Raw genomic sequence first — 23,948 nt, forward strand, 5'->3', positions numbered from 1 at the left:
AGCGGGGTGGTGGCACCGGGATCCTCATCTCTCCCAAGTGGTCATTCTCTCTTTCTCCCTTACCCATCTGTCTATCGCCTCCTTTGAATTCCATGCTGTCACAGTTACCAGCCCTTTCAAGCTTAACATCCTTATCATTTATCGCCCTCCAGGTTCCCTCGGAGAGTTCATCAATGAGCTTGATGCCTTGATAAGCTCCTTTCCTGAGGACGGCTCACCTCTCACAGTTCTGGGCGACTTTAACCTCCCCACGTCTACCTTTGACTCATTCCTCTCTGCCTCCTTCTTTCCACTCCTCTCCTCTTTGACCTCACCCTCTCACCTTCCCCCTCTACTCACAAGGCAGGCAATACGCCGACCTCATCTTTACTAGATGCTGTTCTTCCACTAACCTCACTGCAACTCCCCTCCAAGTCTCCGACCACTACCTTGTATCCTTTTCCCTCTTGCTCTCATCCAACACTTCCCACACTGCCCCTATTCGGATGGTATCGCGCCGTCCCAATCTTCGCTCTCTCTCCCCCGCTACTCTCTCCTCTTCCATCCCATCATCTCTTCCCTCTGCTCAAACCTTCTCCAACCTATCTCCTGATTCTGCCTCCTCAACCCTCCTCTCCTCCCTTTCTACATCCCTTGATTCTCTATGTCCCCTATCCTCCAGGCCGGCTCGGTCCTCCCCTCCTGCTCCGTGGCTCGACGACTCATTGCGAGCTCACAGAACAGGGCTCCGGGCAGCCGAGCGGAAATGGAGGAAAACTCGCCTCCTGCGGACCTGGCATCCTTTCACTCCCTCCTCTCTACATTTTCCTCTTCTGTCTCTGCTGCTAAAGCCACTTTCTACCACTCTAAATTCCAAGCATCTGCCTCTAACCCTAGGAAGCTCTTTGCCACCTTCTCCTCCCTCCTGAATCCTCCTCCCCCTCCCCCTCCTCCCTCTCTGCAGATGACTTCGTCAACCATTTTGAAAAGAAGGTCGACGACATCCGATCCTCGTTGCTAAGTCAAACGACACCGCTGGTTCTGCTCACACTGCCCTACCCTGTGCTCTGACCTCTTTCTCCCCTCTCTCCAGATGAAATCTCGCGTCTTGTGACGGCCGGCCGCCCAACAACCTGCCCGCTTGACCCTATTCCCTCCTCTCTTCTCCAGACCATTTCCGGAGACCTTCTCCCTTACCTCACCTCGCTCATCAACTCATCCCTGACCGCTGGCTACGTCCCTTCTGTCTTCAAGAGAGCGAGAGTTGCACCCCTTCTGAAAAACCTACACTCGATCCCTCCGATGTCAACAACTACAGACCAGTATCCCTTCTTTCTTTTCTCTCCAAAACTCTCGAACGTGCCGTCCTTGGCCAGCTCTCCCGCTATCTCTCTCAGAATGACCTTCTTGATCCAAATCAGTCAGGTTTCAAGACTAGTCATTCAACTGAGACTGCTCTTCTCTGTATCACGGAGGCCCTCCGCACTGCTAAAGCTAACTCTCTCTCCTCTGCTCTCATCCTTCTAGACCTATCGGCTGCCTTCGATACTGTGAACCATCAGATCCTCCTCTCCACCCTCTCCGAGTTCGGCATCTCCGGCGCGGCCCACGCTTGGATTGCGTCCTACCTGACAGGTCGCTCCTACCAGGTGGCGTGGCGAGAATCTGTCTCCTCACCACGCGCTCTCACCACTGGCGTCCCCAGGGCTCTGTTCTAGGCCCTCTCCTATTCTCGCTATACACCAAGTCACTTGGCTCTGTCATAACCTCACATGGTCTCTCCTATCATTGCTATGCAGACGACACACAATTAATCTTCTCCTTTCCCCCTTCTGATGACCAGGTGGCGAATCGCATCTCTGCATGTCTGGCAGACATATCAGTGTGGATGACGGATCACCACCTCAAGCTGAACCTCGGCAAGACGGAGCTGCTCTTCCTCCCGGGAAGGACTGCCCATTCCATGATCTCGCCATCACGGTTGACAACTCCATTGTGTCCTCCTCCCAGAGCGCTAAGAACCTTGGCGTGATCCTGGACAACACCCTGTCGTTCTCAACTAACATCAAGGCGGTGGCCCGTTCTTGTAGGTTCATGCTCTACAACATCCGCAGAGTACGACCCTGCCTCACACAGGAAGCAGCGCAGGTCCTAATCCAGGCACTTGTCATCTCCCGTCTGGATTACTGCAACTCGCTGTTGGCTGGGCTCCCTGCCTGTGCCATTAAACCCCTACAACTCATCCAGAACGCCGCAGCCCGTCTGGTGTTCAACCTTCCCAAGTTCTCTCACGTCACCCCGCTCCTCCGCTCTCTCCACTGGCTTCCAGTTGAAGCTCGCATCCGCTACAAGACCATGGTGCTTGCCTACGGAGCTGTGAGGGGAACGGCACCTCAGTACCTCCAGGCTCTGATCAGGCCCTACACCCAAACAAGGGCACTGCGTTCATCCACCTCTGGCCTGCTTGCCTCCCTACCACTGAGGAAGTACAGTTCCCGCGCAGCCCAGTCAAAACTGTTCGCTGCTCTGGCCCCCCAATGGTGGAACAAACTCCCTCACGACGCCAGGACAGCGGAGTCAATCACCACCTTCCGGAGACACCTGAAACCCCACCTCTTTCAGGAATACCTAGGATAGGATAAAGTAATCCTTCTCACCCCCCCCCTTAAAAGATTTAGATGCACTATTGTAAAGTGGCTGTTCCACTGGATGTCTTAAGGTGAACGCACCAATTTGTAAGTCGCTCTGGATAAGAGCGTCTGCTAAATGACTTAAATGTAATGTAAATGTTAAATGTAAATGTAAACGTCACTCGCTCTGAGACTTGGAGTGGTTGTTCCCCCCACAGCTTTTGTGGAGCGATAGGTAATGCTGCTTCGAGGGTGGCTGTTGTCGATGTATTCCTGGATCAAGCCCAGGTAGGGGCGAGGAGAGGGACGGAAGCTATACTGTTACACTGGCAATACTAAAGTGCCTATAAGAACATCCAATAGTCAAAGGTATATGAAATACAAATCGTATAGAGAGAAATTGTCCTATAATTCCTATAATAACTACAATCTAAAACTTCTTACCTGGGAATATTGAAGACTCCTGGTCTTAAAAGGAACCACCAGCTTTCATATGTTCTCCTGTTCTGAGCAAGGAACTGAAACGTTCGCTTTCTTACATGGCACATATCGCACTTTTACTTTCTTCTCCAACACTTTCTTTTTGCATTATTTAAACCAAATTGAACATTTCATTTTATTTGAGGCCAAATTGATTTTATTGATGTATTATATTAAGTTAAAATAAGTGTTCATTCAGTATTGTTGTAATTGTCATTATTACAAATACTTGTATTTATTTATTTATTTAAAAAAAATTAAAACATTAAAAAAAAATAATAATAAATCGGCAGATTAATCAGTATCGGCTTTTTTGGTCACCGGGGGAAAACTACCTGCCCTCCAGTTACACCTACACCACCCGATGTCACAGGAAGGCCATAAAGATCATCAAGGACAACAACCACCCGAGCCACTGCCTGTTCACCCCGCTATCATCCAGAAGGAGAGGTCAGTACATGTGCATCAAAGCAGGGACCGAGAGACTGAAAAACAGCTTCTATCTCAAGGCCATCAGACTGTTAAACAGCCACCACTAACATTGAGTGGCTGCTGCCAACATACTGACTCAACTCCAGCCACTTTGATAATGGAAAAATGTATGTAAAAAATGTATCACTAGCCACTTTAAACAATGCCACTTAATATAATGTTTACATACCCTACATTACTCATCTCATATGTATATACTGTACTCGATACCATCTACTGCATCTTGCCTATGCCGTTCTGTACCATCACCAATTCATATATCCTTATGTACATATTCTTCATCCCTTTACACTTGTGTGTGTATAAAGTAGTTGTTGTGGAAGTGTTAGGTTAGATTACTCGTTGGTTATTACTGCATTGTCGGAACTAGAAGCACAAGCATTTCGCTACACTCGCATTAACATCTGCTAACCATGTGTATGTGACAAATAACATTTGATTTGAATGAAGTAAGATTAGGGAGGTAACGGCAATAAATAGGCCATAGTGGTGAAATAATTTCAATTTAGTAATTAAACACTGGCGTGATAGATGTGCAGAAGATGAATGTACAAGTAGAGATACTGGGGTGCAGAGGAGCATAGTGCAGTACTGTAGTGGTAGGTTCATTTGCCTTTCCTGCAATGCACAAGCACACACATACAAATACGCATACACATTTACACACACGCAGTGGCTCTTATAAAACAGAAAATGACTGTCAGAGCCTAGCGTACATAATCAATCCCAACGTTTGGTGAAGTGATTCTCTTTATTACAAAGTCTCTACTCAGCAGCAAGCAGCACAGCAATCTGGAAACATCAAACTAGATTTTAAGAGTCTCTTGCCAACCCACGTCCACCTCCTATACCCCCTCTCTCTCTCCCTCCCCCCTTCCTTCCCTCCCTCTCTCCTTGGCCAGGCCTGAGGTTCCTTACTTTCTCTCCCAGGCCCTGTAAGACAACCATCAATGCTGTGGTTTGGAGGGCTGGGCAGGGCCGTTGGTCCCACGGGTCTCTCACACAGTAAAGGTTGTTAAAGACTATAGGCAGGGCATGGCATGCTGCAGGTCTGGAAAGCTACAGTCGAGGGGGTGGAAGTGGTGTGTATGTCTACCATGGGAATTGCCAGGGACCTCACAAATTTACAATACTTACGGTCCGATACGATATGTATTGCGATTCTCACGATTCTATATGCATTGTGATTCGATACTGTGATTTGATTGTAATTCGATGTTCCAACCATATGTCTGCTGCAGAGGGACAAGAGAGCCATGATAAAACGAGTTTCAATCAGTCATGGAAATAAGTGTTGAAACAAATTTGCTCCCTATTTAAAAAGTAGATGGAGAACAAGCTATGAAGGAAAATACTGGAGTTTTGGTGCAGGTACAGCCAACTAGCGCAAAAATAATATTGCAATATTGTCACAACGATACTATAGGATATATCGTCAAAAATAATATCCCGATATGTAACTGTATGGATTTTTACCCCCCATCACTAATGAATAATGGTGCCAGTGTGTGGATGTTCCCCCAAAAGCTCAGCAAGGCTAAAATATAGTAACACAATCACCAGCCTGAATACCCCTTATGAAGGTATTACAAATTCCTTTCACATGAGGTGGGGAAGTAGCAAATGCTTTCTCTCACTCCCTCTCACCCACACTATCCCAGGGACTCCATTTGGCTCTCCCGGGAAGTTCCACCATTAGCCTGGAAAACCTCATTCTTAGTGGAAAATGCCTTGTGTTTCGTGACAGATGGATAATTCTGGCTGGATTGAGTCATTCCTAAAGTTAAACGTGAAAGTCAGTCAGACGCTGTTGTGACTAACCATCTCTCTAACTGACTTGTAGTGTTGCGGTTAACATGAAGGGAGGCAGACAAAAGGTAGAGTGATGCGATGAGTCGGCATAGTGAAGTGACGCATGATGATGACATAGAGGGCTACGTCATGAAGCAGGTTAACTCAGTCCCCTTCTACATTCTGACAAAGTTATAGGGCTTAAATACCTGATGGGCTATTCATATATACACATGCAGGCTACATGCACACACACACACCCACACACAAAGACGAGCTTATTTTGTGAGCCAAATATGATCTCTGCTGACATGATCTTCTCAGTACAGGAGACTAATCCAGTCACGGCGACTGATATTGTCTCTCAGACAAATAGACAGTGAGAACGGGAGCCAGGACCATTCCTACTGTGACCCTACCCAGCGTGGCCAGGTTCTTTCTAACACAGGGCTGACAGCAGGCTTTACTGCTATAACCTCTGCTGATGGATGGGCTATAGCTAACAGAGAGCGAGAGAGACAGAGCGAGAGAGAGAGACAGAGAGCGAGAGAGAGAGAAAGACAAACAGAAAGAGTGAGAGAGCCTGCCGATTGGCGCAGCTGTCTAAGGCACTACATGCTTGAGGTGTCACTACAGACCCGGGTTCGATCCCAGGCTGTGTCACAGCCTGTCGCAACCGGGAGACACATGAGGGGGCACACAATTGGTCCAGCATCGTCCGGGTTAGGGGAGGGTTTGGCCTCCTGGGATTTCCATGTCCCATCGCGCCCTAGCGACTCCTTGTGGCGGACCGGGCGCCTGCAAGCTGACTTCAGCTGCCAGCTGTACAGTGTTTCCTCCGACACATTGGTGCGGCTGGCTAAGTGAGCTGGTTAAGTGAGCAGTGTGTCAAGAAGCAGTGCGGCTTGGCAGGGTCGTGTTTGGAGGACACATGGCTCTCGACCTTCGCCTCTCTCAAGTCTGTAGGGGAGTTGCAGCAATGGGACAAGACTGTAACTACCAATTGGATACCACGAAATTGGGGAGAAAAAGGGAGAGGAGAGAAAAATAGATCCTCTTCACAACCACTAGGACTATATGAACTGCATACTACAGCAAATCCTTCCTTTAGTCTCTTCCAGTGGAACAGATATGACTCAGGTTGAGAACATCTTTGTCTCAATGTGGGGTGATTCAGTTTCAGCAGTATGACAGAGGAAAAGTAGATAGGAAAATATATATTTTTTAAAGTTCCAATCTAGAACCTAAAAGGCTGTCTGTCCCCTTTGAAGAACCATTTATGTTTCCATGTAGAACATTTTACATTTACATTTTTACATTTTAATCATTTAGCAGATGCTCTTATCCAGAGCGACTTACAGGAGCAATTAGGGCTAAGTGCCTGGCTCAAGGACACATCGGTAGATTTGCACAGAGGGTTCTACAAAAAGGGTTATCTTATGTAGACAGCCAAAGAACCCTTTTGGAACCCTTTCTCTCCCTAAGTGTACAAAAATAGAAGTGTCTCTTACCTTCACAGATTCTGTCTAGTCGTTGGCGTTTCACTTTGTGTTTGTCGGGCAGAGCCATGTTGGCACTCCTCCTCTGTTCTCTTCTCCTCCTGTTGGCCAATCTTTAGGAAACTAGCACTCTACCCAGAATCCCCCACGAGGCATGCCAACACACCACACACCTGTAAACACACAGACGAAAAAGAGAGGTGACACACACCAATCATCATCAGACCCACCCAAAAGACAATCTAACATGTAGACACTAAATGTGAACATCTGTCCTTTACAGAAGTCTATCACTGGGGCCAAGCTTCCTGCCATCCAGGACCTCTATACCAGGCGGTGTCGGAGGAAGGCCCTAAAAATTGTCATAGACTCCAGCCACCCTAGTCATAGACTGTTCTCTCTGCTACCGCACGGCAAGTGGTCCTGGAGCGCCAAGTCTAGGTCCAGGAGGCTTCTAAACAGCTTCTACCCCCAAGCCATAAGACACCTGAACATCTAATCAAATGCCTACCCAGACAATATGCATTGCCGCCCCACCGCCCTCTTTTACGCTGCTGCTACTCTCTGTTATTATCTATGCATAGTCACTTCAATAACTCTAACTACATGTACATATTACCTCGACTAACCGGTGCCCCCGCACATTGACTCTGTACCGGTACCCCCTGTATATAACCTTGCTATTGTTATTTTACTGCTGCTCTTTAATTATTTGTACATTTAAAAAACAAACATTTTAGGTATCTTTCTTAAAACGGCATTGATGGTTACGTGCTTGTAAGTAAGCAATTCACTCTTAAGTTGTATTCTGTTGTATTCGGTGCATGTGACAAATAACATTTGATTTGATTTTTGATTTGATTTACTGGAACAAGAAATGACAACACAGAGTTAAAAAAAAATGTTCAGATTTCCAGAGTTGCTTTTCATCTACTATGGCATTATCACCTTCAAAAATCTTGATCACATTAAGGAACCAAGGGCTGAGGCAAATGTGGGACTATCCTCTTTATTGTAAAGGATAGTACCCCGCAAGGACACATGGTGACCAGTAGAGGGAGTGCTATCTCCGAGCACTGTGCAAAAATCTGACTGTCACGGCCAGACACCAATAGCAAACAAACAAAAAAAACAGACACATGCAGATGAGCGGAACATCAATTAACTCTCATTGGTCAGAGATTTCCCTGTTCAGAGACTGATTCCCCTCTAAACCCTGAGGCTGAACACAGATACCCCACAGCACACACAAAGATACAGACATGCAAACATGTGCTCTCACCCACATACACATTTAGACTGGCAGCCCAATTCTTATCTTTTTTGCTATTTTGATGAATCATATCAGATCTTTTCAAATCAGATATTTTTATTTATTTATTTTTACAGCTGATCTGATTGAGCAAAAGACCAATTAGTGAAAAAAAATAACAGAATTGGGCTGCCTGTCTAAACACAGCTAAAGACACACTACTACTAAGGCAGCGTTTCCCAACCCTGGTCCTCCAGTACCCCCAACAGCACACACTTCTATTGTAACCCTGGACAAGCACACCTGATTCAACTAATCACCAAGCCCTCAATGAGTTGAATGAGGTGCGTTTGTCCTTGGCTACAATGAAAATGTGTACTGTTTGGGGTACTCGAGGACCAGGGTTGGGAAACACTGCCCTAAGGCACATGTGTCAAACTCTGTTTGGACCCTAGGAAGAGTAGCTGCTTCCCCTAATAAATACAAATACAAATTCCACGGAGAGCCGAGTGTCTGCGGGCTTTGGCACAACCCTTGTACTCGACTGATGAATTAAAGTTCACTAATTAGTAAGGAACTCCCCTCACCTGGTTGTCTCTTAATTGAAAGGAAAAACCAAAAACCTGCAGACACTCAGCCCTCTGTGGAATGAGTTTGACACCCCTGCCCTAAGGGTATCCTGTCACACTGGAATGTGGGTCAGTTACTCAGCAGACATGGGGACTGTCTCAGCAAAATATAGGCAGGAGGGGAGGAGGGGACCAAGTGAGAGGGAGAAAGATGTGCTGAACTTCACTTTGAAAAGCCATATTAAAAAGGAAGTAGAAACCAGGAGTAATGGGAAACTAGCAGCATCCGCTTGCCAGGTGTGTGACGTGTAAAGTTCATCTCTCTCTACAGTGATTAGGTTTGACATTTAAACCCTGTACACACACAACTCCAATATTTCCTCACTCCCACCACTTCACAGCCTTTCTCTTCCTTTTATCCTGATTACTGTCTCAGTAATCACTCCATCTCTTCATCTCTCCATCTCGTCATCTCTCTAATCACCCAGCTCATCTCATTTACATTGTCTTGGACTCATAATAACCAGTGGTGGAAAAAGTACCCAATTTTCATCCTTGAGTAAAAGGTTAAGTTAATTGAAAATTACTCAAGTAAAAGTGAAAGTCACCCAGTAAAATACTACTTGAGTAAAAGTCCAAAGTTACTTGGTTTAAAATATAGTGTCAAAAGTAAATGTAATTGCTAAAATATACTTAAGTATCAAAAGTAAAAGTATAAATAATTTCTAATTCTTTATATTAAGCAAACGACACGGCACAATTATTATTTACAGATAGCCAGGGGCTCACTCCAACTCTCAGGCATAATCAACATAATTTAGTGAGTCTGCCAGATCAGATGCAGTCGGGACGACCAGGGATTTTCTTTTGATGAGTGCGTGAATTGGACCCGTTTCCTATCCTGCTAAACATTCAACATGTAATGAGTACTTTTGGGTGGCAGGAAAAATGTATGGAGTAAAAAGTACATTATTTTCTTTGGAAATGTAGTGGAGTAAAAGTAAAAGTTGTCCAAAATATAAATAGTAAAGTAAAGTGCAGAAACCCCCAAAAATGACTTAAGTAGTACTTGAAAGTATTTTTTACTTAAGTACTTTTCACTGATAATAACCTTCAACCCTGTGTCCTAACTGATCAGTGGATTTCTATTGAGGTATTGTGTGTGTCATATCTGGGGTATCCCAGAGAAGCCATAGTGAAATATTAGCTTCTCTAATGCTGACAGGCCTGGCTGATGCGGTCCACGTGACTCACAGTGAAGGGAGAGCTGTGACCACACTGGTCTGGAAAGGAGGGCGTTTGTTAATGCAATATTCGCTCAGCAATTGTGAGACTAGTTTCTCTCAAATGTTTGTCCTCGGGGGTTGAGACCTCTCAATGATTGGCAGCACTCGGGGGCTGTGTGTGTCTGAGCGTGTGGGTGTTTCAGTGAGAAAGACACAGGGGAGAGCCAACCAGTAAAAGCAAAGCCCACTTCACAGCCCTCTTCATTGTCGACAACATCAAAGAGCCATTCCAGATTCTGAAGTAAGGAGGACTTGGAGAGTTAGATATTAGCCAGACTAGACGGTTCAAGACTTCCTGACTTTCCTTCCAAAAATACTTTGGCTAAACAGGTTGAAATAGGAAAACAATTCTGCTCTGTTCTTTGTCTCAGTGTCATCTAAAATCAAATCACATTTTATTGGTCGCATACACATATTTAGCAGATGTTATTGCGGGTGTATTAAGACGAGAAATGTTGGAGTCTGGAGTATGTATAAATATATACAGTACCAGTCAAAAGTTTGGACACACCTACTCATTCAAGGGTTTTCCTTTATTTTTACTATTTTCTACATTGTAGAATAATAGAGAAGACATCAACACTATGAAATAACACATGGAATCATGTAATAACCAAAAAAGTGTTAAACACATCAAAATATATTTTAGATTCTTCAAAGTAGCCACCCTTTGCCATGATAATAGCTTTGCACACTCTTGGCATTCTCTTAACCAGTTTCATGAAGAATGCTTTTCCAACAGTCTTGAAAAGGTTCCCACATATACTCAGCACTTTTTGGCTGCTTGTCCTTCATTCTGCGGTCCAACTCATCCCAAACCATATCAACTGGGTTGATGTCGGGTGATTGTCATCTGATGCAGCACTCCATCACTCTCTTTCTTGGTCAAATAGCACTTACGCAGCCTGGATGTGTGTTTTGTTGAAAAACAAATTATAGTACATTAAGCGCAAACCAGGTGGGATGGCGTATCGCTGCAGAATGCTGTGGTAGCCATGCTGGTTAAGTGTGCCTTGAATTCTAAATAAATCACTGACAGTGTCACCAGCAAAACACACCCACACCATCACACCTCCTCCTCCATGCTTCACGGTAGGAACAACACATGCGGAGATCATCCGTTCACCTACTCTGCGTCTCACAAAGACTGATTCACGCAGTCTCCTCTGTACAGTTGATGTTACCTCTGCAGCAGAGGTGACTCTGGGTCTTCCTTTCCTGTGGCGGTCCTCATGAGAGCCAGTTTCATCATAGCACTTGAAGGTTTTTGCAACTGCACTTGAAGAAACGATTTTCCGTATTGACTGACCTTCATGTCTTAAAGTAATGATGGACTGTTGTTTCTCTTTGCTTATATGAGCTGTTGTTCCCATAATATGGACTTGGTCTTTTACCAAATAGGGCTATCTTCTGTATACCACCCCTACCTTGTCACAACACTACTGATTGGCTCAAACACGTTAAGAAGGAAAGAAGTTCCAAAAAATTGACTTTTAACAAGGCACACCTGTTAATTGAAATGCATTTCAGGTGACTACCTCATGAAGCTGGTTGAGAGAATGCCAAGAGTGTGCAAAGCTGAACAAAAATATGAACGCAACATGCAACAATTTTACTGAGCTGCAGCTCATATAAGGAAATGAGTCAATTGAAATCAATTAATTAGGCCCTAATCTATGGATTTCACATGACTGGGCAGGGGTGCAGCCGTGGGTGGGCCTGAGAGGGCATAGGCCCACTCACTTGGGAGCCAGGCCCAGCCAATCATAATATGATTTTACCCACAAAAGGGCTTTATTACAGAAGTAAAACTCAAAGAAAAACTCGAAACTAGAAGATCCCGCAGGTGAAGAAGCCGGATGTGGAGATCCTGGGCTGTTGTGGTTACACGTGGTCTGCGGTTGTGAGGTTGGTTGGACGTACTGCCAAATTCTCTAAAATAACATTGGAGGCGGCTTATGGTAGATAAATTAACATTAAATTATCTGGAAACAGCTCTGGTGGACATTCCTGCAGTCAGCATGCCAATTGTGCACACAATTTGAGAGAAATAAGCTTTTTGTGTGTATGGAACATTTCTGGGATTTTTATTTCAGCTCATGAAACATGAGACCAACACTTTACATGTTGTGTTTATATTTTTGTTCAGTTTGGTCCTAGAGAGATGATAAATAGTGTCAGGTGACAGTGATGGTCATGAGCCTTCCCTGGGGTCACAGAGGAGGTGATGGCCAGGGACGTAGTGGAGCATTGACATATATAATACATGGGTGAAAGGTCATGAAAATATCTCTTTGATGAACACAATGTTAGACCCCCTCCACTGAAAAGGCTGAAATGTCAACTCCGTTGAGAAGGTTGAAGGGTCAACATCAACAACATTTGAGTGGAGAACTAACCAGGAGAGCGCCAGAGGAAACAGTCATTCAGAGGCCCTTATTGAATACACTGGTGAGCTGTAACTCTAAGTGGACTTATGGAACTAAACAATTACAGGGGCTTGTTCTGACAGAAATACACAGAGGTACAGGCTGGGAAAATAGTGTCGACCCCCCCCCCCCACACACACACACACACAAATACAAACAAGTGTCCAAGCACACACACAGTCATACAGAAGTTTCCAAGCAAACACATACACAAAAACGCACATAGCCTCTGGGATTGTCCAAGTCCACTGCCAAGTGCTCAGCAACAATTTCCTGAGTGGGCTCACAGGAAGAGCTCTTTTAAAAGAGCTGAGAACCTGATTCAGGGAGAACACAGGTCTCTGGCCCAAAGAAAACACACACACACAGACACACATTCATCACCACACCACTTTGGCTGTTTCTGCACTTTCAGCAATCCCCCTTCCCTCTTTTAAAGAACACCCTACTAACTACCTCTCACAGTACCCTCAATACAGTCAGCCAAGCACAACACAGTAGGGATAGAATAACAAGAATGAACTGGGAAATAAGACAATACACACACACACATCAGTGTCTGTTGGAGTTTCTACACTCTTAGAAAAAAAGGTGCTATCTAGAACCTAAAAGGCTTCTTCAGCTTCAAAGAACCGTTTGAAGAACCCTATTTTGAACCCTTTCCACAGTGGGTTCTACCTGGAACCCAAAAGGATTCTACCTGGAGCCAAAAAGGGTTCTCCTATGCCGAAGAACTCTTTTGCAACCTTTTTTTTTCTAAGAGTGTAGAGGTGCAGTGGTTTGTTACGGCACCTTCTCCGTTAAACATCTGACCGTGTCAGATCTCACACGTTGTGCCGGTCTGGCACAGGGGGCAGTTGTTTTAACCAGGGAGGTACTGAGCATGTGGATGTGTGGTCATGTAAAATCCACTAAAATCAACGCACACACACACAGGGGATATTGACATATAAGTATAAAATGGATACCATGATATGAGGCTACAAAATGGATGGGGAGGTCATACGCACACAGTGTGTAGTATCACAGATGCGTCTTTGTGACCACTATAAGCAATTGAGCTGGCTTTTGATGACAGTGACACCACTTTAAAAGATCCACTTGTGATAAATCATGAGTAGGTAGGTCACCACAATTAATGCCGCAAAATGTATTCACTTTTATTCTCACATTTTTCCCAGATGATGTGTTTAACAGGGAAATGCCAAATCTGAGAGAAACATTTCAATCTCTGAAGAGTGATATCAAGTTTTCTTCAAGCTACTACACACTAAAAATCTCTCTCTCTATTTTCTTACCCACACTCCCTCTCGCTCTTTCTTTTTATGAGAGACGTAAGATGAAAGCCAGCTGCCCAATGTCAGGGGAGACCAGGCACAGAAAGAAGTCTTTGTGAATATCAAAAAAATTAGGTAGAGAAGGAAAGGAGAGGGAAAAAAATGGTGAAAGCTAAACTACACAGGAGGCCGAGTCCGCGTGGGCGATATTACAGGCTCAACGTGACACCAGACCAGAGAGAGAGAGAGAGAGAAAGAGAGAGAGACATAAAAATAGGGGGGAGGGGTAGAAGGAGGGGAAGGTAGAATCTCGAGGGACTAGTTCTCCGTAGGAAATGTCTAGAATGTCGGTGGGTTTGGACTGTAAGTCAGTGAACACATCAGGAGGGATGAAGGATGAAATAAAACTACAAATATCATCCTGAACTACCAGGAGGTGTACAGATGTAATATCCCCTTCAGATAGAGCTGTACTACTGAGAGACAGCAAGAAACCAATGACAAATGTGTTACACCTGTATATTCATCTAGCAACACCGTGACTGCTAAGTAAATTATGAAAAGAAAAATGCATATTTGTTTGGCGACAAACTGATAAGAATGGCGCTGATGAAATGGTAGTTGCTATGAGACAGAGAAGGCAGGGGAGTAGAGAAGGGGGATTCTGGCCTACCACTGTTCATTGTCCAGAGTGCTGCTTTCTTCTCCTGTAATCAGAGACAGAAAACAGAGCTTCCCAGGAGGCATCTGTCCGGTAGAATAACTTCGTAGTGGAGCTCATGGAAACAACTGTTGTGTTTGCCAAGTGTGCCCACTCATAATGATGTGTATACTGTATGACTGCATCCAGCAAACAGCAACGAAACAAAGACACACCCATTTCTGCCCTTTCAGAAGGATCCTTACTATATGCTACGGCATTAACAGTTGAGAGAACAGTTTAAACTTGATATATCAGCCTAGTTGGTGGTGAGTGATATTCCTGAAAGTGCAGGATGGCAGAAAAATAAAAAAGAGAACAGAGAGAATAGAAAAGGCAGTGAGGAGGTTTCTATCTGGTCTCATTAAATGGAGGTAGTTCAGGCTCCGAGGGCCACGTAAAGCTGTCATTCAGACCAGTGATTTAAACCTCTCTACTGCCTCCAATCCCAACCACTATATGCTTCCAATTACTGCTCTCCTTCTCCGCTGCTCTCTTCATCATCCTCAATCTCTCTCATTCTCCTTGTCCTGTCTGCATTTGGCCACATCACTCCTTTCATTTCCTCTTTGCTCCCCTGCATCCCTTTTGCATTTGTCCCTCTCTCCCCCCCCCTTTTCTTTCCTCCATCTTTCAACCCCTTCTTTATTTCTTTCTTTCTTTTTGACAAAGTGCTCTGTCCATCTCTCGTCCTCCCTGTCTCCTCCTCTCGCAATTCTAAATGTAATGGGACTGCAGCATACAAACTGCTGACTCGGGCTAATGCGCAATTTTCTAATAATGCCTGTTCGTTTAAGTCACACAGGAAATGCATAATGGTGGCATTATTTTGTGCAGCCTGTTAGGTCACTAAATCACTGACGCCGGTTTTTCCTCAGTGCAGTTTTTACGACTAATAAACTAAAATAAACTGTTCCATGAACACTCTCCTGAGAAAAATTACATTTCCACATGCCTTTTTAGCCAATGCAGAGTGAGTATGTTAACGAAATGTATTCACAGTTGGTGCTATTCAGAAACCTGACAGATGGACGCTGCATAGCATTACACTTTGAACTGCTAGTAAAAGTCCTGCACACAGATCTCACCATACTGTAATCATGGCTGTGTAACTAACATGCAATGTATGTACTAAGATTGAGGTGGAGCTGATTAAAAAGTACACACACACACACACACCAAGCTAGATGACAGTTGAGAAGCTGTGCTGTCGATCATGACTTTATTAGAGTTATAAAACCTTCCTGGGTTATTTTCTTCTAGAGCATTTTCCTCACTTAGAACCAATTTATTCTACCTGCACAGTGCACACTGTCCTGCTCATAGGAGCATCATGAGGTTCAGTCTACAGCCCAGCACATGAATGGTGGCTAACAGTGCCTGGTTAAACCCTGAGCAGAGGAGATATTCAAGCCCACATCTCTTAAAAGTCACCAGGGGATAGGAGGACAAGGGAGATTCTTTGAAGCTTTAGTATAAAGGCAGTCGACTTGACCCAAGGGGTCGTCCGCTTAGGCTAAATGAAAGGGCAGAGGAGAGAACTGTGCACCACCAACCTAGATGAATACCAACCAACCAGCCATGGCCATGACGAATCTCCACTCTGACTTCCTGTTTCCTTTGTGTGAAATGATTCTGTCAGGTTCAGCTGGGCTGTGAGAATGGCAGCTGATGCACAGACACAAACATGCAGACATCCCGGGCTGGGGTCTGGGGATAAGGTTGGTATAGCTCCAGGGAGGGAGGGGTGGGGGAGTCTGAGAAAAACAGCCCAGCAGAGAGATGCTAAGGCTGGGGAGGGTAACTCTGAGAGGAGGGTGGTGCTGGTGCTGATGGAGGAAATCAGTGTACCATGAGGCTGAATCATTTGTATCCACTTACAGTTTGCCCAGCGCTGTTTTGTTGCAGCCTGAAAAGAGCTTGATTCAGTGTCTAAAGGCTTTGTTTCAGCTGCACCTGTAGTTGAGCGCTCCTATTTATCTCTTTCCTGGCATAGTAGTGTGTGTGTGTGTGTGTGTGTGTGTGTGTGTGTGTGTGTGTGTGTGAGAGAGTCTTTCTCTTTTTGCTGGCCAGTCGGCAGAGTACACGCCCTCTCTCCAATAGTGTGTATTTGCGCGCCGGTGCGTTCCTGTGTGTGTGTGTTCATGCATATGTGTGTAGCAGAAAGGAGGTGTGTATTGTGGTGGAGAGTGTCAGGGCACAGTGCCCTCTCAGTGTGAGCGGATTAATGAACCGCCGTGTAGCAGGCAGGTTAATTACACTGGAATGCTTCCCTGACCAGCGACAGAGGCTGAACACAACAGATACCACATAGAATGCCACATAGAATGCCTGGGAAAGACAAGGTGACCTTTAACCACAGACAGACTGAGATAAACAGCAACAGAGATACAGTTGGAGTGAAACAGAGAAAGAGCAGACAAGGACACAGGCTTGGAAAAATGTGAAGTGAGTGAGAAATAGAATGTCTGACAAAGTTGACAAAGGTGAAAGACAAAGAGAGGATAAGAAAAATGCATGATGAATTGAGATAAGAGTGGTATTTCTGTAGTCTCCATTTCAAACAAAATCTGCTGAATTGTTTATCTTCCGTTGTCCTTATCAAATGATCCAGGAAAGTGACTCTGGTTCATACGTCCTGATAATACTCCTAAAACAACAACACTATAGAAATACTTTCCCCAGTCTGAAAGTGTTTGTGACTAGGATTAACGACCTAGCTAAAGACACTAACAACCTTGTGCTTCTAAGCTAATGACTAACAATTTGATTGACATTATAGGTAATGTTACAATTAGGACTGGGCGATATATCCAATTCATTTGAATGTATGTTTTAGCACGATGTTCCGAATGCCTGTATTGCAAGAATTTTTTTTTTGTGGGGTGGGTGGGGGGGGGGGGGGGGTTGATGTTGTTTTGTTTTGTCTTTTTGGTCTCGTCTCCTTCGCTCCTTCTGTGCTGTGTGCACTGTGCACCTTCCCACTCGCACAGACACAAAGCTACTCCCCCTGCCACTGACAACAACAAAGACGAAATATCACTTCTTACTCTCTGACAACAAGCAGTTTCAACTAGGCTTGGGCAGTATCCAAATTGTCATACCTTCATACCGACCTTGTGCCATACTGGGATATTCGGTATATTGGGCTCCCGAGTGGTGCAGCGGTCTAAGGCACTGCATCTCAGTGCAAGAGGCGTCACTATATAGTACCTGGTTCAAATCCAGGCTGTATCACATCCGGCTATGGGGAGTCCCATAGGGCGCTGCACAATTGGCCCAGTGTCGTCGGAGTAGGCCGTCATTGTAAATGAGAACTGACTTGCCTAGTTAAATAAAGGTTCAATAAAAAAAATATTGACACTAAACACAAGGGGTGCTGTTTTCAAACCCCACAACTCTGTAATCAGAAGGTTAGCAATGCTAACAAGTACATGTCAAATCCCATAGAGAATGCTAACTAAATGCTAAAGTGTGCAGTTTGTACTGTTTCAGACCTGAACTATACAAGTAACTCAAAAATGCTACGCACAGTAAATAAAAAAGTTCTTTACCTTTATTTAACCAGGAAAAGCCCACTGAAACATTGAGACCCAGAATCTCTATTTCAAGGGAAACCTGGCCAAGAAGGCAGCAACTATCAATACATTACAGATTTAAAACATACAACAATACAACAACATGATCCAGCCCCAAAAAAGCATTTACACTCCTCTGTACCAGAGTCTCTCATCAAAATTTTAAATCCATTCAGTGTCACTAACTCATCTACAGTAGATGAAGCATGGATTGTAGACTATTCCATGCCTCTGGTGCACAAGACGAGAAGGCAGTTTTGCCTAATACTGTAAATGTCCTGGGGAATTTAAGTAGCAACCACCTAGCAGATTGGGTATGGTAACTGCTGGTTAACACCTGCTGGTTGCCATCTGTTGCTGACAAGTGTACAAAATCAAGCACACAGCCATGCAATCTCCATACACAAACACTGGCAGTAGAATGGCCTTACTGAAGAGCTCAGCGACTTTCAATGTGGCACCGTCATAGAATGCCACCTTTCCAACAAGTCAGTTTGTCAAATGTATGCCCTGCTAGAGCTGCCCCGGTCAACTGTAAGTTGCTGTTATTGTGAAGTGGAAACGTCTAGGAGCAACAACGGCTCAACCGTGAAGTGGTAGGCTACACATGCTCACAGAACTGGACCGGCGAGTGTCGAAGCGCATAAAAATAGTCTGTCTGAGCCTCCCGAGTGGTGCAGCGGTCTAAGGCACTGCGTCGCAGTGGTAGAAGCGTCAGTACAGACCCGGGTTCAATCCCAGGCTTTGTCGCAGCCGGCCGCAACCGTGAGATCCATGAGGCGGCGCACAATTGGCCAAGCGTCGTCCGGGTTTGGCCGGCCGGGATGTCCTTGTACTATCACGCTCTAGCGACTCGTGGAGGCCCGGGCGCATGCACACTGATTTCGGTCGCAGTTGTACGGTGTTTCCTCCGACACATTGGTGCGGCTGGCTTCCGGGTTAAGCAAGCAGTGCGTCAATAAGCAGTGCAGCTTGGCAGGGTCGTGTTTCTGAGGACGCATGACTTTCGAACTTCACCTGTCCCGAGTCCGTACAGGAGTTGCAGCAATGGGACAAGACTGTAACTACCAATTGGATATCACGAAAAAGGGGTAAAACATTTTTTTATTTTTTTATGGTCTGTCCTTGGCTGCATTACTCACTACTGAGTTCCAAACTGCCTGTGGAAGCAACGTCAGCACAATAACTGTTGGTCGGGAGCTTCATTAAATGGGTTTCCATGGCCGAGCAGCTGCACACAAGCATAAGATTCCCATGCTCAATGCCAAGCTGTCCACATACTTTTGGTCATGTAGTGTAGCTTACTACCTACTAAATTAACAAACAAAATGCACAACCGCAGAGTATTTAACACACTTAAGACAGTTAACTTAATAGTTATAAGTTATCTAGCTGGCAAACATATAGTTGTAAATTCCATACAGTAATTAGATCCCCTGGCGCATGCTGCACAACAGTGAGTGACTAACAAGGCTCCGCCCGTTCTCTCGTCATTGTATGCTTGTAAAACCCCACGTGACACATGACTGGGGACTACAGCAATGTGACAAGTTGAATGAAGAATGTCATGTTCTTCATCTCCTAACGTATTGCACAAGTTAACTGGAGGTACTTACTTAAAAAGTAGCTACAAACAGTCATATTTAGAAATATATATATAAAACAATTGTTTTAACGGTATTAGCCATCCGTGGCTTTTTCCAAATACGGTATATATACGGTATACCGTCCAAGCCTAGTTTCAACTTGCTATTTGTATTTGACGTTTGGTCCAATAGGATTGGTCGATTCCCTTTCTAACGATACCTTTTTTATGTCTCAACTCCCAAAGTGTAGAACAGAGCAGACCCTACTAAAACGAGAGTATCAATGAAAATGATTGTGGAAAAGTTATGCTCAGTTTCTGTGTTACCATGTACCGCAACAGCATTTAAGCCACATACTGCTATGTGCTAGCTGTTAGTATGTGTTTTATAAATGTGCAATGAGCATAAAAAGACACATTTATGTCGGGGATTGGCAACTCGTTCTCATTCTGAGAAATAAGCATCTTCATATCCAGGTGGGCCACTTGATTTCTACATCTAACAAAGTGAACAGGCCGTGTTGTTCAAACAGGTGGAGACAGGCAGGAGGGTGTGTTCATAACAGTTCAACTGTTATACCTGGTTAGCAAGCGAATAGATCCAGGATGGCTAGACTTTACATATAACGATTAGCTGGCTACTCACTAGCAAGTGGGCTTCTGCATGAAAGATTGTTTATGAGACCCGTGTTAATGTTCTATAATGCCTGTTACCAGAAGTTGGACATTATTACTGTATGTGCATGGATCTGGTTAAATTTGAAACATAGACAGACTTTGAAGCCAGATCAATAATTATTGCAAAAAAAAAAGTTTAAACTATTTTGATGAAATAATGTAATTATTAGTGGGTCTTATGGTTGTGAAAGGCTTCAATTTAGCCTAAGTATACATTTACAAGCCCTGTATTCATTAGATTATTCCTGACTGTTTGAAATGCGGTGTGTTGACCTTTAATTGCGCAAAAAAACAGTTTATCGTAAAAATGCCCATAAGTTTGAAAGAAATTGCGATAGGATTTTTAGGCCATATTGCCCAGCCCTAGTTACAAAGACTGGGCGTGTAGGCGGGCATACCTTAATATACAGTATGCTTTGTCAGCAGATTCCTGCACACAGCCACAGAGCATGGCTATCACGGATACTAATGGACTCCTCTGTCTAACATCATCCTATAGTTAATGGAGTTCACTTTAGCTCTATTGAGCTACACAGTACTGTACTTTAGGGCTATATTTTGTAATTGTGGAAACTGGAGAGTTAACTTCAGAACAACCTACAGTCGTGGCCAAAAGTTTTAAGAAAGACACAAATATTAATTTCCACAAAGTTTGCCGCTTCAGTGTCTTTAGATATTTTTGTCAGATGTTACTATGGAATACTGAAGTATAATTACAAGCATTTCATAAGTGTAAAAAGGCTTTTATTGACAATTACATGAAGTTGATGCAAAGAGTCATATTTGCAGTGTTGACCCTTCTTTTTCAAGACCTCTGCAATCCGCCCTGGGATGCTGTCAATTAATTTCTGGGCCACATCCTGACTTATGGCAGCCCATTCTTGCAAAATCAATGCTTGGAGTTTTTGGGGTTTTGTTTGTCGGGTGCCTCTTGATGATTGACCACAAGTTCTCAATGGGATTAAGGTCTGGGGAGTTTCCTGGCCATGGACCCAAAATATCGAAGTTTTGTACCCCAAGCCACTTTTTCCTTATGGCAAGGTGCTCCATCATGCTGGAAAAGGCATTGCTCGTCACCAAACTGTTCCTGGATGGTTGGAAGAAGTTGCTCTCGGAGGATGTGTTGGTACCATTCTTTATTCATGGCTGTGTTCTTAGGCAAAATTGTGAGTGAGCCCACTCCCTTGGCTGAGAAGCAACCCCACACATGAATGGTCTCAGTATGCTTTACTGTTGGCATGACACAGGACTGATGGTAGCGTTCACCTTGTTTTCTCCGGACAAGCTTTTTTCCAGATGCCCCAAACAATCGGAAAGGGGATTCATCAGAGAAAATGACTTTAGCCCAGTCCTCAGCAGTCCAATCCCTGTACCTTTTGCAGAATATCAGTCTGTCCCTGATGTTTTTGCTGGAGAGAAGTGGCTTCTTTGCTGCCCTTCTTGACACCAGGCCACCCTCCAAAAGCCTTCGCCTCACTGTGCGTGCAGATGCACTCACACCTGCCTGCTGCCATTCCTGAGCAAGCTCTGTACTGGTGGTGCCCCGATCCCGCAGCTGAATCAACTTTAGGAGACGGTCCTGGCGCTTGCTGGACTTTCTTGGGCACCATGAAGCCTTCTTCACAACATTTGAACCGCTCTCCTTGAAGTTCTTGATGATCCGATAAATGGTTGATTTAGGTGCAATCTTACTGGCAGCAATATCCTTGCCTGTGAAGCCCTTTTTGTGCAAAGCAATGATGACGGCACGTGTTTCCTTGCACGTAACCATGGTTGACAGAGGAAGAACAATGATTCCAAGCACCACCCTCCTTTTGAAGCTGCCTGTCTGTTATTCAAACTCAATCAGCATGACAGAGTGATCTCCAGCCTTGTCAACATTCGCACCTGTGTTAACAAGAGAATCACTGACATGATGTCAGCTGGTCCTTTTGTGGCAGGGCTGAAATGCAGTGGAAATGTTTTTGGGGGATTCAGTTCATTTGGATGGCAAAGAGGCACTTTGCAATTAATTGCAATTAATCTGATCACTCTTCATAACATTCAGGTGTATGTGCAAATTGCCATCATACAAACTGAGGCAGCAGACTTTGTGAAAATTAAGATTTATCTCCCACTTTACTCCATGTCATTCTCAAAACTTTTGGCCACGACTGTACACTACCATTCAAAAGTTTGGGGTGTCCAAATGTCCTTGTTTTCCATGAAAACATACATGAAATGAGTTGCAAAACGAATAGGAAATATAAAAAAGATGTTGACAAGGTTATAAATAATGTTTTTTTTATAACTGTGTCCTTCAAACTTTGCTTTCGTCAAAGAATCCTCCATTTGCAGCAATTACAGCCTTGCAGACCTTTAGCATTCTAGTTGTCAATTTTTTGAGGTAATCTGAAGATTTCATCCCATGCTTCCTTCTTGAGATCCGGTGACTGTGCTGGCCACTCCATTATAGACAGAATACCAGCTGACTGCTTCTTCCCTAAATAGTTAATTGCATAGTTTGGAGCTGTGCTTTGGGTCATTGTCCTGTTGTTGGAGGAAATTGGCTCAAATTAAGCGCAGTCCACAGGGTATGGCATGGCGTTGCAAAATGGAGTGATAGCCTTCCTTCTTCAAGATCCCTTTTATTCTGTACAAATCTCCCACTTTACCAGCACCAAAGCACCCCCAGACCATCACATTGCCTCCACCATGCTTGACAGATGGCGTCAAGCACTCCTCCAGCATCTTTTCATTTTTTCTGCATCTCACGAATGTTCTTCGTGTTCCGAACACCTCAAACTTAGATTCGTCTGTCCATAACACTTTTTTCCAATATTCCTCAGTCCAGTGTCTGTGTTCTTTTGCCCATCTTAATCTTGTCTTTTTATTAGCCAGTCTGAGATATGGATTTTTCTTTGCAACTCTGCCTACAAGGCCAGCATCCCGGAGTCACCTCTTCACTGTTGACGTTGAGACTGGTGTTTTGCGGGTACTATTTAATGAAGCTGCCAGTTGAGGACTTGTTAGGTGTCTGTTTCTCAAACTAGACACTCTAATGTACTTGTCCTTTTGCTCAGTTGTGCACCGGGGCTTCCCACTCCTCATTCTATTCTGGTTAGAGGCAGTTTGCTCTGTTCTGTGAAGGGAGTAGTACACAGAGTTGTACGAGATCTTCAGTTTCTTGGCAATTTCTCACATGGAATTGCCTTCATTTCTCAGAACAAGAATAGACTGACGAGTTTCACAAGAAAGTTCTTTGTTTCTGGCCATTTTGAGCCTGTATTCAAACCCACAAATGCTGATGCTCCAGATACTCAACTAGTCTATAGAAGGACAGTTTTATTGTTTCTTTAATTAGCACAGTTTTCAGCTGTGCTAACAAAATTGCAAAAGGGTTTTCTTATGATCAATTAGCCTTTCAAAATAATAAACTTAGATTAGCTAACACAACATGCCATTGGAACACAGGAGTGATGGTTGCTGATAATGGGCCTCTGTAGATATTCCATAAACAATCAGCCCGTTTCCAGCTACAATTGTCATTTACAACAATTTACAACATTAACAATGTCTACACTTCTGATTAATTTGATATTATTTTAATGGACAAAAAATGTGATTTTCTTTCAAAAACAAGGACATTTGTAAGTGACCCCAAACTTTTGAACGGTAGTGTATATTGTCATAGAAATTACAGCAAAATCTGTTTTCATAAAATGTGGACAATTCGTCCCACTT

General features: G+C 44.2%; 1 protein-coding gene across 1 annotated transcript in view; it reads right to left on the bottom strand.

The window, feature by feature from the left end:
- Nucleotides 1–23,948, bottom strand: part of LOC115135073 (C-terminal-binding protein 2) — a 95,137-nt gene that overhangs the window by 63,070 nt on the left and 8,119 nt on the right. The window contains exon 2 of the mRNA XM_065023178.1: nt 6,884–7,044. Coding sequence (XP_064879250.1) covers nt 6,884–6,941 — 58 coding nt within the window. The 5' untranslated portion in view covers nt 6,942–7,044. The remainder of the gene's footprint in view (nt 1–6,883; nt 7,045–23,948) is intronic.

The sequence above is a fragment of the Oncorhynchus nerka genome, linkage group LG10 (genome assembly GCF_034236695.1).
Source record: "Oncorhynchus nerka isolate Pitt River linkage group LG10, Oner_Uvic_2.0, whole genome shotgun sequence".
Taxonomy (NCBI): Eukaryota; Metazoa; Chordata; class Actinopteri; order Salmoniformes; family Salmonidae; genus Oncorhynchus; species Oncorhynchus nerka.